The sequence below is a fragment of the Typopeltis vanoorti genome, chromosome 9 (assembly GCF_054136105.1).
Source record: "Typopeltis vanoorti isolate ZY-2024b chromosome 9, IOZ_Tvanoo_1.0, whole genome shotgun sequence".
NCBI classification, from domain to species: domain Eukaryota; kingdom Metazoa; phylum Arthropoda; class Arachnida; order Uropygi; family Thelyphonidae; genus Typopeltis; species Typopeltis vanoorti.
The window spans coordinates 77,592,432-77,610,179 of NC_143557.1; the positions used below are offsets into that span (position 1 = coordinate 77,592,432).

At 37.1% G+C, this 17,748-nt stretch overlaps 1 protein-coding gene across 1 annotated transcript in view; it reads left to right on the plus strand.

Annotated features, from left to right (window-relative positions):
* The window catches only part of LOC150103170 (N-acetylglucosamine-1-phosphodiester alpha-N-acetylglucosaminidase-like), a 161,246-nt gene that overhangs the window by 132,566 nt on the left and 10,932 nt on the right, over nucleotides 1-17,748 (plus strand). The window contains exon 10 of the mRNA XM_090397524.1: nucleotides 13,364-13,433. Coding sequence (XP_090253650.1) covers nucleotides 13,364-13,433 — 70 coding nt within the window. The remainder of the gene's footprint in view (nucleotides 1-13,363; nucleotides 13,434-17,748) is intronic.

The following is a 17,748-nucleotide window of genomic DNA, read 5'->3' on the forward strand; positions in this document are numbered from 1 at the left end:
TAGTCTCCCATTAGTCAGTCATGTCTGACATTGCAGCATCACCACCTAGATGGTACACCCTTGCAAAATGATCACTCATAATTCAACAGTTTGGTTTGCTTCTTTTACCTCCCCCACCATTAGTATTTTTTAAAGTCATCCTTCCATAATTAATCTTCCTTTTACTTACCACTTAGTGAAATAACTCTTTGGGCCTCATCAGCCAGCTTCCTCTCATAATTAGTTATGACCTTTCTTGATTTCTTGCCTGTACATTGTACTGCTCATGAGCATTCTTATAATCTCTTTCTTAATGTTCCCTACATAACTTTTCCTTTGTCTGTAACTCCTGCTTAATGATGCTATTCATCCATCGACTCCTACCTGATTTATCCTTCTGATTCTGGGTATACAGTCTGATACTGCTTTTTTCAAACACTCCCTTGGCCATCTTCCATGCACCACCAACAACTCTCCTCTCCAAATTCTTATGCCAAAACACTGCTGAAAGCCAACCCCTCAGCTTGTCATAATCACCTGTTTTGTAATACCATGTATATTTGTTATTTACAGAAAATTCTATGTCTGACAATCTCCCAGGTCAAGACTACATTATCAATTTCCCTGAAGTGGAGGCAACATAGCTACATTGATTACTGTCAAGTTCTCTGTTACTATTACCAGATCCAGCACTCTTAGCCATCTCTCTATGTCCCCATAGTTGAAATCCCCTATAATAATTACTCAACCTGCATTCATCCTGCAAGTCAAGTAATTATTTAATGAATCCCTTATATAAATCCTTCCTTCCACCAAACTCACTCCACACCATTCCTCCTGCGCAATCTGCACTGACTCATTCACGATTAATCCCCCAACCAGCCATGACGTCCAGCTAAATCTGGATACAATTCTGTGACACCCATTGAATAACATCGATAAGAAGTGCAATTTGGTCTCACTATTTCATCCACCGCGGCCAGTAGGTAGGTTAAAGCTCTCTGTCTCAGTTCACCTCTATTATACCATGGCAACAAACTCACCACTTTTACTTGATCACTCTTCTTATTTTTGAATGCACTGTTAAATCATTTGTACCAGGAAAAAGAAACATCTTTCAGCTTTACTCTCTGTATCATTACATCATCACTAGCATCTTTAATCTTGGCACCAGGAAAACATGATTTCATCACACTCTTCTTAAGTACTCCTCTTATCAATGAATCGGCATATATAACTCAAATCCTTTCCTGATTTTTTTGCTCTTTCATGCTTTCATTGAATGGTTGGAGAAAAGCCTAGTGGCTTTTCTCAATCTCACTCAATTTCATGTTTTGTTCTTTGGAGAACTTTAACTTAAGTATGCCATGTTTTCATTACCATCTGTTCATTCTCTTCATTTTCCACCATTTCATTCTTGCAGTCACTCACACCACTTACAACATCAACCTCACAATCGCATTTTCATGCATTTTATCTTTCGCTTCGACAATGTCATTCTTCTTGCTCACCTCACACTTCTGGCATTTGCTCTCAAAACACTTACAACAAACTTGTTCTCCTTCCCAAAAATGCTGCAACAAAAAAATTGTGCACATTTCCCACCCTTGTTTTACACATCAATACCATGATGTACAACACATCATATAATAAAAGCTTTGAAATCATACAATTAAGCACACAACCATTACAATTAGACAACTAGGCATTTAGGAAAAATGCAACTAAAAATATACATAAAGCAACTTTGTGCTTTCCTTAAATGAAAGCATAAAGTTGTCCTATTAATATTTCTGCATATCAATAGGATTTCATTTAGATGAAAATGCAACTGTACCAGTTTCCATAAATTAAGGAATAAAGAGAAAAATAATAAGAGGCACATCAGAAAAAATATCCAGAATCTTAAAGAAATACAATCATTGCACTATTAATGGTTCTACAAAGTGAATACATTTACCACATGTTGCAACAAAAAAAATGTATACATTGACACTTCCCATCATTTTACGCATCAGTGCCATGATGGACAACACAGCATATAATAAAACAAAAATAGAAGCTTTGACTCACTGACACTTAAAACTAGCTACACTTATCTGCTTCACTAAAGACAAACTCCCTCCTCTCTCAGTTACAAGTGTATATAGAGTTCCTTGTTCTTGCAAATTGGCCTATTATGGAGATCTGTGTCACTGAGATAATGGATATTGGAGGCATTAAATTCTGTTTTTAATCATTTCATAGTACTGCTTCACTCTATTCAACTTTTATCATGAGTTTTTCCCAGCACTTAAGGCTTAACACATGAATCGTGTTCTTACTCTAGACACAAAATGGAAACCCACTCCCAAATGCCCGTATATGGCATGGTCATTTGCATATACTGCTAACTGTGCACTCATTTGTATATTATAAGTATACTATAACCATACTATAGTATACCTGATTTTCATATACCCCCTTCCCCGAGTTATCTCAGTTTTTCTCTTTGTTCCTTAATTTATGGAAATCAGTGCAGAAAGCATGCAGAATTTGGAAGCATTAAAATCATTTTTATAAAATATGGAACTAATTGCATACTTCACATTTTACATGAAGCCAGACAGAAAATTTCAACGTTTGTGCTATTTGATGCTTCAATCCATAGGATTCCATTGCCAATCCTCCTAAAAGAGTGTGGTTTTTAAAGTTTGAAGTCTGTATAAAAAACACTGAACACCAAAAAAAAATTTTGTGCATCTTTCATAGTTTGGAAGATGAATTATTTGTCATGAAAATTTTGAAATTTTTATAGGAAAACAAATTATATATATATATATATATATATATATATATATATATATATATGATAATGATGAACAGCCTATTTTTCTATCCACTGCAGGGTGAAGGTCTCTCCCATTGAGGGATGTTTGGGTCTACTACTCTCATGGTGACCCAGTCCATATTGGAAGAGTGTATCTATACTTGGGTGAATGAATGTATGAAGGTGGAAGACAATCACAAACATCCATGCCTATGCAGGATTCGAACCCGCAACCTTTTGGCTGGAGAGTGGACACGCTAACCACTCGGCCAACCAGGCCTGCATTTATATATTTAATTATATATCATCTTTTTTTTTTCTTTTTTCATTTCTTAGAGAGTAAAGGGAATTAAAGACAGGTGATTCATTAATGTCTATACAGACTGAAGTATTTTTTATGAATTTGTTGGTTTGATGTGGTTTAATTGGAATTATGGCAAATTCATTGCCCAAGAGTGTGATGAGCATGGAGATAGTGAACATATTTAAGGCACAGTACAATAAACTGTGTGTGTGTGTGCAACAGTGGAACCTCCTACAATGAGTCTTTTGACTCCATTGAAGTTTTTAATAATAATAATAACAACAGCTAAGGTTATGAAGCCAATGCTGGCTCTCACTATAGTGAACTCATGGGACCATTTTGCTGTAATAAAGTTCATTTCAGCATGACATTGATGCTAGAAATTGAGTTTTCTATATCAGCATTCAACTGTAGTAGTGGGAGTTGACTGTTTTCTGGCTAGTTTGCCTGTTTCATAGGATTAAAACCCAAGTTTCCATAAAGGGAAAAAATATCCCTGCAACTTTCACATGAAACTGGACTAACTTGCCCTAATGAAAAACCTTAATGGCTCATCAAGACACCAGGGATCATGCTCATGATTGTATGCTGTAAAGGCACAAGCTCTTAGTAACATCATCCTAATGAGGGAATAGTATTCACTTGGTCGATGGATTTGTGTAGTGTTTAATAGTTGTAGTGCAGTAGTAACATAACATCTGATGTGAACAAGAAAACCTAATATCTCATATGCTGATGAGGCAGTACCTTTTGATGTGTTTAAACCAAGAAAAAGTTAGAGTTCTCCCAAGAAGAGAAAACTCTTCTTCTCTTGAGATATGGATATTGTTAAAAAGAAGACTGGAATTAAGAGTTATTTTTTAGTGAGATAAGACAAGATTGAGCTTGTTATCACTGATGTTAAGTTATCAGCACTGCATTGAAGAATGATTTAATTTGTCAAATGAGATAGAAGAATGCATTGTACTATCATGTGAAGAACTGCAGATTGGATTTCCTAAGAAGGCTTGATATCTAGAAGGAAAAGAATAGGTGAAAGATCAGAACACTTGTTACCATAGAAAGCTGATAACCTAGCTGCAGAAGTCAGAAGACAGATCATAAGATGAAAGTTTACATAATAGTGCTGTGTGCCAAACTTGAATTATGCAAACAGTTAAAACAAATAGTGTAGATAAAATAACTTAAAATGACTGTAACCTTCTGTCAGTTTCTCTATGGCAGCATTTCCCAAATTTTTCCTATGACGGAACACTTCACAAATCCTGAAATTTTAATGGAACACCTTGGTTAGAGTCGAGTATTATCGGTCTCGTATTCAATGCAAAGCTAAGCACACACTATCGCTGAAGCAGGCTGTATCGCATCGCAAAAATATGACAGCGTACACTACAGGTGTGCCAGGCAGCAGTGCATTGCATAGACCTTGCTTGTGACCGAATACTTCCTAGAATAGTACCTCCATACTTCACTCGTGCGCGTAGGTGTCGACAACTGATTGCGGCTGAGTCAAGGCCAGTGCATGCCGGCCTTAATAGCACAACCCACCCACAAAATGAGCAGCACCTGATCCTCAAACATGGTTGAACTTGTCAGCATTTAAAACCATTTCAGGCTCATATTAATTTTGATAATTTTTCGTGGAACACTTATTCGCTTTCCTCAGAACACAGTTTGGGAAACCCTGCTCTACAGTATCTTTTTTTTTTCAGGAGAACTTATTTAAACTGAATATTGCCCAATGAAACAGAAACTAATATGTTCTGAACCTAGTACTGTCATACCTTCCTTAAAATATAAGAATAGCAGCAATATTATATATATATACAGGGTGTTCGGGATAAATTTGACAGTTTCGTAAGGAAAAAGAAAATCTTCTTTGTATCTATTAAATTTAATGAATTAACAAAAAAACATTACAGGCAGAGTTAATTACAATACTATCAACAAGATTTACTCAAAATAACCACCATTAGCATCGATCACAGCTTCAATTCTGCTTCGGAACCTCGAACAAGCTGATGCTACAGTCTCCCTGGGAAGGGCCGCAAAAACTGTTTTAATTTTATCCATTAACTGGGCTTTTGTATTACTGGAAGTGCGATTGGTGTCTTTTTCAACTGCGCCCCATACAAAATAATCCATGGGGTTAAGGTCTGGGGAGTTTGGAGGCCAAACATTTGGACTGGTGAAGTCGTAGAAATTTTCAGACAACCATTTTTGACTTTTCCCAGAGGTGTGGCAAGGGGCCGAATCCTGTTGCCATACATACGGCCTACCATTGGCTACCCTTGTTATCCAGGGCTTGACTACAGTTAGCAACTCCACGAACAAAGCCCGAATTCCAATGCCAGGGTTCTTCAACACCTGTTCCTGCAGATTTGCGAGGAATTCTGCTGTACGAACGCAATCAGATCGTCTGCTAGGGATCTTTCTTCTTGCTACATCCTCGTAGTCACCATTGCAAGTCTCTAGTTCATGCCTGATTGTTTTTACTGTATTCAGGGAGCATTGGGCAGCAGTCGTAATATCCTTATTTTGATGGCGGGCACGAATCATCATGATACAAGTTATTCTCTTCCATGATTCAGGTGGGTTCCAGCTATCCATCCTTTCTGACATCTTGTATATGAATGAAGAAGGGTCCAAACTTTTAAATGAAGAGAAGTGTGTGTTAATACATGTAACTTACGGAAAAATATAATTAATTATAAATATGTCAAATTTATCCCGAACACCCTGTATATATATATATATATATATATATACACACACACACACACACACACACACACACATATATATAAAGGTATATCGGCGTTCATATTTACTCAGTAGATAATGTTATGAAAAATAAGTTAGTTTGAATGACTATAATACCGAGAATAAAAAAAGAATAAAGTTTAATGCTGAGATACCACTAGTTTCGTTAAAAAAATCAACTTCTTCAGGTATCAAAGACAAAGAATTATATAAAAAATAACAGAGACATTATAAAATTGTATCAACAGATCTAATATAAAAGACTGTAGTACAGTTTAAACAGGAATGTGTGCTGGAGTTCCAATTGAAGTTGACTACGTGCGTGAGTTATCACGAGAGCACCAGTACTGGATTGTGGCAATGTGTACATCAGAAAGATTGTAGCTAAGGATGTTGTTTATATGGGATGAATAGAGGGATATTTCTTTAGATTTGATTATCTTTCTTTTGAGCTCATCATAACACATGTATATTAAAAGTTTGCAGCCAGTCTACGAGGTGTTGGTGGCCTTCATCCGCTTCATCCGAGTTAATAGAGAAGAGAACGTGGCTTGAAAGAGTGCTAGCTCTGGTCCTATTGTGGGATATGTCTCTTCCTCAATACGTAAAAGGATAGATTTAGCCATCTGACCATAATATGGTTTGCCACATTCACACATGATCTTGTAGACTCCTGGATACTGAAGAGGGAGATGTTTTACTTTAGGTCTACTTAGTATGGAGCGAAGTTTTGGAAACGTAGTGAAACAAGTTCTAATGTTGAATTTCTTAAGAATGTTTGCCAGTTTTTGGGAGAGAGAGCTGATGTATGGCAAAGATATAAATTCTCTTGGGGAAGAAGAATCTTCAATAGTAGGTGAACGACGGTGAGAGATAAATTTATCAATCTTCATAAGAGAGAAACCATTGTTGACAAAATTCCTTTTTTAGTAAATTAAGTTCATTTTCAATCTCTGTTTCTCTTTTATATAAAGGTATGTATGTATTTTCTTTTATTTTTTATTCCACGCACAAGAGGTACAAGAACCTATAGCACATAAGTGTGTGTAAGGTGTAGATGAGGGTTGAGAAAGAAGAAACCTATTGACATTCTTCTGAAAGAGCTGTGGGTTGAAATTGTTGGGAAACACCTCATGAGGAATTCTGTTCCAGATGACAGAGGTAGATGGAATAAATGAGGAAGAGGAGTGACAGGTTCAGTGAGTTTGCAGTTGTACTGTAAAGGGATGTTGGACAGCAGCTACTCTTGTTTTAACAGACCTAAAAGTAAGTGGAGGAATGATGTTTGCCAATTCAATGGAGCAGTGACCATGGAAGTACCTGTAGAAGAGACATGCAGCTGAAACATTGCATCTGTGAGCTAGAGGTCGAAGTGAGTCTGTGAGGGAAGGGCCAGCTATGAGCCAAATTGTCTCCTCTGGACAGCATCAATTTTTAAGGAGGTTTTAGGTGCTCCACCCAAATATGTGTACATTATTCTAATGATGGCAGATTCGGGATTTATAAGTTTAGCAGCTGAGTGTGTGTAAAGTAGTTTCTTAAGCAGAAAAGAATGCCTAATTTTATCGAACCTGAGGAAGCTATTGATATGATGATGTGTTTGTGCCAAAAGAAGTTGGAGGTAAATGTCAGTCCAAAGAAAGAGATTTCATCCTGTCTGTTTGTCGTGTGTTACTCAGGATGAGGGAAGGTGAGCTGAGATCCTTTTTTTGCAAGAGAAAATTCAGGACTACATTTTAGTCCCATTGAAGGTGACTAAGTTATCATTACCACACTGAAGGATGGTAATTTATGTATAAGAGAAAGAGGGCAGGTGAGAGAATAGAGCCCTGAGATAGTACTCTGCATTGGTGGGAAAGCTCGAAGAGAGGGTGGCATCCACTATGACATGCAGTGAGCAACCAACGAGAAACCAGGCCAACAGTTACAGTGGCAGGTAGACCGAAGGGAGGCAGTTTGCAAAGCAGGCTTTGCTGCTAAACACAATCAAAAGCCTTGGAAATGTCAAGGAAAAACAGCACACATTTCACCAAACCTTTTCATCGCATATGTCCAGCAGTGGGTGATATAGGCTAAGATATCAGCTGTGGATCTGGATTGGCAGAATCCATATTGGTGGTCACTGATTAACTGGTGAGCTCCTAGGTAGTAAAGTGGACTATTGATAACTTTCTTCATTATTTTGTAGAGGATTTAGGTGATTGCAATTGGTCAGTAGTTGAACAGTAGGCTTTTTTGAAATGGACCTATCCCATCTCATGGATATATGTTAGTTTCCATGAGATGGGACAGGTGCCAGCTGAGAATAGAAGATTGCAGAGAGGACAGGTATTACCTCTGGAGCACAATGTTTGAATTCAGTAGGAGAGATGCCATCATGACCAGGCTTTGTAGTTTCAGGTTGTTTAATATTCTTCTTATGTCTTTCTGCCAAAAGGCTACAGGAGACATATGGTGCTCAGTTGCTGGTATGGAAGGAGGTGATTTGACTTTGTCATCTATGCATGAGTTAGATGAGAAAAGTGATGCTAGGTTGTCTGCTTTTTCTTTGGGTGCTGTAACAGTGGTGCCATTTGAATGGGAGAGAGGTGAGAGCACATGTGAGCAGAAGTTTCATCCAATGGGTTTTGCAAGAAACCAGAAGGCATGGCTACCATTTCGACAAGAGATAAGTTGTCTGCTAGTGACTTTTATGAAGTTGGATTTGGATTTGCTGATAGTTGATTTACATTTATTGCATGCTTCTGCATAGGCTGAGTATGAAGCTTGGGTTCTTGATGCAAGCCATCTGCAGTAAGCTGAGTTTTTCTCTTTGACTGCTTTTATACATCTTGAATCAGGGCTTGGAAAGTGGATGGAATGAGGAATGAATGCCTTCATGTCACTGAGGATGATTTCTGTGACTCACCCAGTGCAGGAGTCTGGATCAGAAGCAATAGTCATGCCAGGGAAAAGAAGAGTAGTAGTTCAGAGATCATTCCACTTTGTACCTTTGTAGTGCCAGAAGACACAAGATTGGGTGTGGTCAGAGGAGGGGTGTTCTGTGAGATCTGAGTTGCCAAGTGGAGAGGTAACTTCTACAGTGTATCTGGAAGAACTAGTTAAAAAAAAAGATAAAGGATATTTGGTGGATGGAGGGGATTATCTGGAATTCAGGTAGGTAGCTGCACGATTTGCGTTAGATTGTTGCTTATAGCCAAAACTTCCACATCATGTCTGCTTGTGTTGGAGAAGGGGGCCATTTGGAGTTGTGGACATTAAAATCGCATAGGATGATGACTTTGCTGTTTGGTTAGCTGGATTGTAGATGGTCAAGTTTCTTGGAGAGGAAAGCGAAGAGGTCTTTGTGGTTTTCAGAGTTTGGAGACCAGTAAATGCAGCAGATGAATGTTACTAAGTAGGACAAGGAAACCTTCAGCCATAGGAGACTGAAAGCAGGAGATTATAATAAATTTGGCATTCTCTGGCAAGCAGTGTTAGAGTGTACAAAGGCACAGGTGCCATCTTTGTGGCAAAATGAATCATGAAGTGTATAATTTGGGCAATGAAGGTGAACCGTTGTTGATGTAGTGTAATTTGAATTTCTGTTAAAAGAAGGGAGGGTGTCTGGCTTAGATGGTCTATAAGTAGTAATGATTTTTTTAGGGTTCCTGGTAAGTTTGGAATATTGTGTTTGGTTTGAATTGTTTGGATTAACTGGTTGTTGAGGGTGATTTATTATGTTCATAGTGTTGCTGTCTTTGTTTCATTTTTCATTTATGGTTTGTTATTAGATGAAAGGAAAGAGTGGGGATAGACTCGTGAACATGACACCCATACAGACAGCAAGTAGTCTCCATGGTCTCAACAATTCCTCCCATATATGACTACTCACACTCCCTCACTAGGCATGACCTGGCAGAGTATGTGACAGCAGGAATATGTACCAGTTGACTGGGAAGCCTCCTGACTCATTACTGACTGATTTGGGCCCATATGCTATCTAGTGACCAGCCTGCATTACCACCATTCTAACTGTAGTGACCTCATAATGGAGGGGGGGGGGGTCTGGGTCTCTAAGTATGTTAGTCATGGGTATCACTGACAGTTCATGGAGGGGTGGAATTCCCCCCCCCCTCTGGAGGCCAAACATAGCATTCACCACTTCAGGCCCCCAATAAGCAGGGTGGTAGTGTTTCACTTGGAGATGAAAGTCATCTACCACTTAGTAGTCTAGTTGGCATTTCCTCCAACTAGGAAGATATCTTTTTGCTGCAGGAATGCTCACTGGAAATGCCAGAGCCCTTTTTTGGAAACATGCTACACCACTTGAAGGTGGGGTTGACTTGACAGGGAGAGGTTGTATATCCCTGCCTATTAGTGGCCCAGTTTAATGATATAGAAAATTATATTAAACTATAATTATACTGTTCTGGTTTATAGAAAAACTTATAAGAAAAATACAGTTTTTACATTGCTGACTTAAATCTGGAGTCTTAATTTATTGTAACCGGAAAATGATCTAATTAGTTGCTTAAATTTAGGTCTAGTTTTGTTCAGAATTTATGTATGTGCAATACCTAATTTAACTGGCCTAGAAATTGAGTGATTTGTTATAGAAAGCTTGAAGCCTTGTTTCAACATGCTGAAACACTTTGAGTTCTATTGTTTGCATAAGAATTAGTACATACACTCACTTTGTGAATAGTCATTAATATCAACTCTGCCATTCCTGTTTATTGTTCTTTATGTTTACTGATATCTAGTGCTAGCATCCTCAGTTGTTTCACCATAAAAAACCTTATAATTGGTGGGGAATTTCAGTAGCTCTCACATTTTTATTGCCTCAAAAATTCAATTACTGCATCTCTTACATACTAAAAACTTGTAAAAGACTCGATTATAAGACTACATGTTTTCCAAGGCCACTTACACTTCAGGTGCTATAACATTATTTCATTATTTTTTGAACTCTTTGCTTTGTGTGTGTGCACATGTATGCACCTTCATCTTCCTCTTATGTGTTAGGCTCAGTGGTCTATCATGCAGGTAATGTTTTGTGGAAACCTAATTTACTTTGATAGAGTAGTTAATACTATCTATATACTTTGCTTTGTCTGTTAACTGCATTGAGTTACCTGTTTTGCAGAATAAAAACCTGTTTCCATTAGGAAAAAATCTTTCCACCTGTGGATGAGACTGGCTAACTCATCTTCAGTTGAAAAGCCCTTATAAAGGTTCTTTTCATCCTTAGATGAGGCTCAGCTCCATGTCTTTCCAACTTTCCAACATTGTCTTACCTGACTGAACTATGAAGGATATATATATGAGTCTCCATAGCACAGTCAATTTCAGCAATGTCCTTTAGTTGGAAATAAGATATGGGTTTGAATCCCATCTAGGATGCAAAGAATATTTGTCAGATTTTTTCAGCTGATGATGAGGAAGCCATTCTCATGTTGAGGTGGTGACTTTTTTTCTTCTTGCAAAGCAGACACACCAGATAGAACACATGCAGTAAATAGTCATGAAACTATGCAGATAGGATTGAACCACCTTATCTGAGCATTAATTAGGTTAAAGAAGCAAAGTTACTTGGCTATAACAGGTCATTGATTATAGGCAAGAGGGAATAGGATGGGATCTGTGTATATATGGAGAGGTGGGGGGCAAGAGAGAGAGATAGACATTTTTTTTTGTCACTATAACTTTCTTAATTAAACATGGTGTTCCTGTTCTCACATAGGTCACATTTTGAAGAGTTCATTTGATAGTGATTATGGTACTTGGATAAGAAGGACCTACATTTGATTCCTGTCTAGGATGCAAGGAATCTTTATAAACCTTTTCAATTGACTGTGAGCTTGTCAGTCTCATATGGGAGTGACTGGGTTTTTGCCCTCCTGGAAACTCCGATTTTTTATCCTGCAAAACTGACAAACAGGCTAGAAGAAGAACCCAAGCAATTGAGCCAGAAGACAGTCTACACAAAACACACTAGCCTCATAGCCTTAGCTGCTTTGGCCATAATACCAAACAATATGTTTAAGAAAGTAGGGTATGTAACTATTGTTTTAATAAAGTAAATGAGCGAAATGTCAGAAGTTACTAATTAGCATAAATTTCTTTTTCTAATATGGATTGTTAATTTCTGGCTAAAATGGGTTATGTTTAAAAATAAATGTTTTGATTTATCCATGCAGTATTTTGTTTAACATAATATCATGCCTTCACTGCTATAGTGCTTACCACGTAAACTTTTTTGGTCACCCAATATTTATGTAGTAAGTTAATGTTTTCTGATCTTGTCACAATGATGAATTATTTTTAGACTGATTACTAATGTCTGACACAAAAATAGCTCACATACAACACACCAAACAATCAGTGGTTATTATCAAATAAAACCTGTGCACAGACTGAACCCCAAAAATCACCAAAAATTTGTTGCATGTCTGTTGTAATCAGCTGGTATTTTCCAAATGGGCATTTCCTCAGCATATGCTGAGTAATTGCTCATCGTTGCAGTGCATCAACAGATTCATGATATGCTGCTCAAAAAAGTTCTGTATAAGTAACACTTAAACACAGTTAAGAAATATTTAAATAAGATAGATTAAGTATTAAATATTTTTCAATTGTGTCTGTGTTAGAGCCTTTGTAGCTCAGTCAGTATAGATGAAGCCCTTTGGTCAGAAAGACCAGGGTTTGATTCCCATCCATAACGTGAGGAACCTTTATCTGGTCTCTTTCAACTAAAGGTGAGTTAGCCAGTCTCATATGGAGGTAGAGGGTTTTTTCACCTGGAAACTCAGGTTTTTCATCCCTCAGAACAAGTAAACTAGCCCCATGAATACACCCTTCTACAGGCATAAGACACTCCTGGAATAATGAGTAACCAACCTGTTCCATAGGATTTTGGTTTTGAATGCCTACACGGAAATGTGTGGGTCTATGCACGAGCGTAAATCAGGATGTCTACATGTTATTTATACAGAATGAATGATACACAGTTATCTTTCAATAAACATACCATAAACAGTTGCACTGGGTAATGTGAAGTCTCACAAGTTCTACAACCTTAGTTGGAAATTCTATCACACCTTCCATCTGTAGACATTTCACTATGTGATTATCACCTTTTCTTATTGCTGGCAAATCATATGCACAACTCTGACAGTTCTGAAACCAAGACCCATTGATATGAAATTGAATGTTTTTTCAGTTCCAACAATATTTTTTTTTAATATTTGTTATGAGGGTGGTGGTATAAAATTGTATCTCATTAGGAAAAAGATCATTGGTTGCAAAGGTGATTATTTTTCTGAATAAAGTGTTATTTGTTGGTTTATGAATCTTTTAATTTTCTTCTTTTCTTCAAGCACTTTTCAAGTCATATTTTTTATTAAGTTTTGTTCTTATTCATTAAAGTTAGTGTGAAATAGTATTTTGATTTATATTAACATATTTTTTTGTTAATATAAACATGGAAAAAGCAATGCTAACTTCATATTTCTGTTTGTTTGTAGCTGCACAGTGTTTAATCCAAAAAACTATCAAAGAAAAACACTTAAAAGAAAGTGATCCACAACAAGAAAGGTAAATTTTGCATAAATAAAAATGTTATATGATAGGTAAACAGATTGTGAAAACTAGTCTTTCTGTTAATCACAGTTTATAATAAAAACCGAAATCTTAGTTTAATCCTTAACGAGATATATAGCTGGCTTTCACTACAGCAAAAAGCTTGCTCACTACAACAAGGTACTGAAAAGTTCTGGCCAATGTTCCATAGATACAATGCTGTACTTTTATTCAATGAAGGTACCCTTGCTATCATGGGGTCACACTTGATCGCAGCTTCACATACCAACAACATTTGAAAAAAAAGTAATTGTTGTAAATTTTTCCACTTGGTTATACTGTAAATTAAAGATACCAAGAAATGATATTCTTGGTTTAATCCTTTATCTAAGTGTAAGCAAACCAGTTATACATATCTGTAAGGATATGTGCTTTGCATTATGTGAAACTAAGGTAAGTGATGTGAATTTGTTAGCTTCTTTATATGAGTTGCTCCTGAAAATAGTTCAGGTGCAAACTGGTTTCTCTTACGCTTGGATAAAGGATTAAATTTTTAATTTAATCTTTAATTTATGAAAAAAAGTAAGTTAAAGATATCTGCCAGGAGCAACATCATAAACAAACTCACAGATGTAACTTGGAGTTGTAATGCTTCTATTCTTAGAACAGCAGCCGTAGCTCTGGTCTTCCCAGCAACAGTGTTGCTTGCCAGTTTGGATCTGAAGTTACCATGTGATTCTTGTGGACACAATTCAGCATAACGATGAGAACCATCTTTGATACCTTAAGATCTACTCCTCTTCCATGATTGCATGTTCTTCCCCACATCACTCCTCCATGCTTCACAAGACAAGAAAAGAAGCTACCATCAAAGAAGTAAATAAAAATCAGAAATAACATGAACCTTCCTATACATTAAGATACCTCTCCACTTCCAGTTGGCTGCTATCTCCAGATCTTCCATCTTGCTTGTGAAATACCAGCTGATGATACCCAGGACATGTAGAGAGGACTCAGGAATAAACTAAAAACAGTATTTGATCACAGATCCAAATATCAAAAACTTCCAAGATTCAATCTACCTTTACACCAACCAGCTAAACAGGTTTAGGACCAGGCAACTTACAGATGTAGTAAGTGTGCCACTGACTGCCTCACACATTCCTTCCCTTGGAGGCCTTAGGAACTTGCATTTACTTCCAAATAGTGCCAATGATTAGTTAACTGAACTTTCAGTTTTTCATTAACATTCTGTATTTTTACTCATGTGCTAAATAAATGACTTTTATAAGCAGACTGATGACCGACAAAGACTAATGTAAGCTGACCGAGCAAAAAATAAAAGTATCACTGATGAAAGAAAAAAAAAAACAGATGGAAATGGATTGGACACATACTGAGAATGGACAGCAGAGAGATGAGAGATTGCAGAATTGCTTTGACAGCAGAAGGAAAATGGAAAGGCCTAAATTAACTTGGCAGAGAATGACAGAAAAGGAAAGAAGAATGGTTGGCTGAAGTAGCTGGAGAGAAGCCAAACCGGTGACTCAGGACAGATATTGGGAAGAAATGCATCTCTATCTTATATTCCATGGGGCACAAACAGGATACATAAGTAAGTAAGCTAAATAAATAAAATGCTATACAAAACAAATTCACAACAGCAAACTATCTCCTATGGCAAATTATTCCTATGGTCCCTACAAGTTTGCTAAAGTTGAGGGAGTTAGCTATACAATTGTCGTATATAATCTTGTAATAATCTAACTTAGACTTCCATAGTTTCTGTTTGTACATTAGATATGCATTATAACAAACTACAGAAAATATATCCTTGTCTTAAAGTCCCATAGAACTAATACTATTCTATCATCATCATCAAATTCCTGACATGTACCCTCAAGGAGTGTACAGGATATGATAATACTACATGAAAAATTTACATCATTACTAACATCCTATCTACAATTTTTCTCCAAATCAATCTATTACCTGTCAAGGCTCAAACATTGTTAGATATTATATTTCTATCTTCTAAGGCACTTTTTACCATATCAATCCACCTATACATATGGGTCTTCCTCTAGGTCTTTTTCCTGCCAAGAACACTTGTTTTGCTAATCTTTCCTCTCCCATTCTGTTTAAGTGACTATACACTTGATATTAACTCTGCTAACACATTCCTGGATGCTAACAATGCCAAGTTCTTTCCTAATATCCACATTTTTAATATGATATTGCCATTGATGCCATCTGTTCATGCCCCTAATCTTTCTCAGGACTCTCATATCTGCGGTCTCTAGTCTTTGGTTAAGCGTTTTACTTGTAACCCAGCTCTCAGATCCATAAGTTAAAACTGGTTTGAACACTGTCTTGTATATAGCTAATTTAGTTTTTTTGACTAATTTCTCTCTTATTCCATATAAATTTATTCAGTTGACTTCCTACCATACCAGCTTTGTTGATCCTGTTGTCTATTTCCATATTTAATTTACCATCTTCACTAAAAATCGTGTCTAAGTAGCCGAAATGTTTTACTTGTTCTATTGGTTTTCCATTCACAATGCAGTTGATATTTTTTATGCTTCTGCCTATTCTCATTGTCTTTGTCTTCTTATTGCCGACTTTCATGCCATATCTATTACAACAGTTATTCAATTTAGTCAGGGAATCTTGCAGACTTGTAGCGGATTTATTTAGAAGTATAACATCATCCGCATAAAGCAAAGAGCTGACATTAACATCTCCAATTTTGATATCCGGTTTAATACCACTCTCCTTCATAATGTGATCCATGTAGATAATGAATAACAGAGGGATAATGTGTATCCTTCTCTGACACGAGATTTAACATTAAACCATCTTCCTGTATTTCAATTTTAACTGCTGACTTATAACTCAAAAAAAATAAAGACTAAGTATTGCTTGATATAATGCTCCACTGACACCATACAACTGTGGCATTTTGAATAGCTTCTCTCTCTTGGCACCTTGTCATATGCTTTTTCCAGATCTACAAAACTTAAATATAGATCTTTGTTATACTCCCATGATTTCTCAACTATTTGTCGTAAAGTGAAAAGCTGATCCTGACAACCTCTATTTGGCCTGAATCCAGCTTGTTCTTCACCAAGCTTCTCTTCCACAATCTTCTCAATCATTTCTCAAGTATACTTGTGTAAATCTTACCAGGAACACTCAATAGGGAAATACCTCTGTAATTCTCACATTCAGTTTTATTTCCCTTTTTATATATGTGTACTATGAGAGCTCTACTCCATTCATTTGGAATTCGTCCCTCTGTCCAGGCCCTCTGAATTATGCAGTGCAGCCACTGTAAGACTTTTATACTTCCATACATGAGCATTTTTGGTTGAATATCATCTACTCCAGCTGCCTTTCCACATTTCAGACTTTTGATGGCTTTTTCTACTTCAAGTATGGATATGTATTCCTGAATGCATGCCTGGTCAGTGTTTTTTTTTATCACTGTGCTGTCATCACTACTAGTATCATTTAGCACTTTTTCAAAGTAATTACTGCATACTTCAAGAATATCTTTTTCTCCAGTTTTCATATGGAGAGAAGGAACTTGATATCAAAGAGTGTTAGATTTGATTATATAGTGTCAGAACTTGATTTTTAACATTCAAGACTGGTATTAAATTCATCTCTAGTAGTTGAGAAGCTTAATGTCAGAGGGCATTTCAGTTAAAGACATAACTATTCTGCCTCTGGTTGGTGACAGTGATCATGCTGTACTCACATGGGAAGTGACTAATCTATCTATCTATCTCAATGGCTTTAACAGGCCTTTAAGGCCCACAACCTTCCAAGCATGCTTGGATTTCATAACCGAAATACAAGGATAGGATGGTCACCCCTATGCCTCTGAGTATTCTTGGCTGTATCCCTGTGTGTTCAAGGGGCCGGTTTGCCTGCTTGCGGGATGAAAAATCCCAGACAAACAGGCATAAAAAAACCCTGCTGTCTACGCCAAGACTGACTAACTTGGCTATGGCTGAGGAAGATCCTTTAGCTCCTCACATCGGTGACAGGAATCGAACCTAGGACACTCCTTCCCCAGGCATATGGTTGCGAAGCGCAAAGTCAACAGGTTAACTGTGTGGATCCATGGGAAGTGACTAAGTTTATGAATGTTCCATTCGGAAAAGGTTACGTGCTGAACTGCAAAGCAGTAAATTATGACCAACTGAGGAGTATACTGAGTTCAGTGGAATGGGATCAGTTGCTGGATGGAAAGAATATCGACAGTGCATGGGAAGCATTTAAACAATACTTAAATGATGCTATATCAGAATGTGTCCCG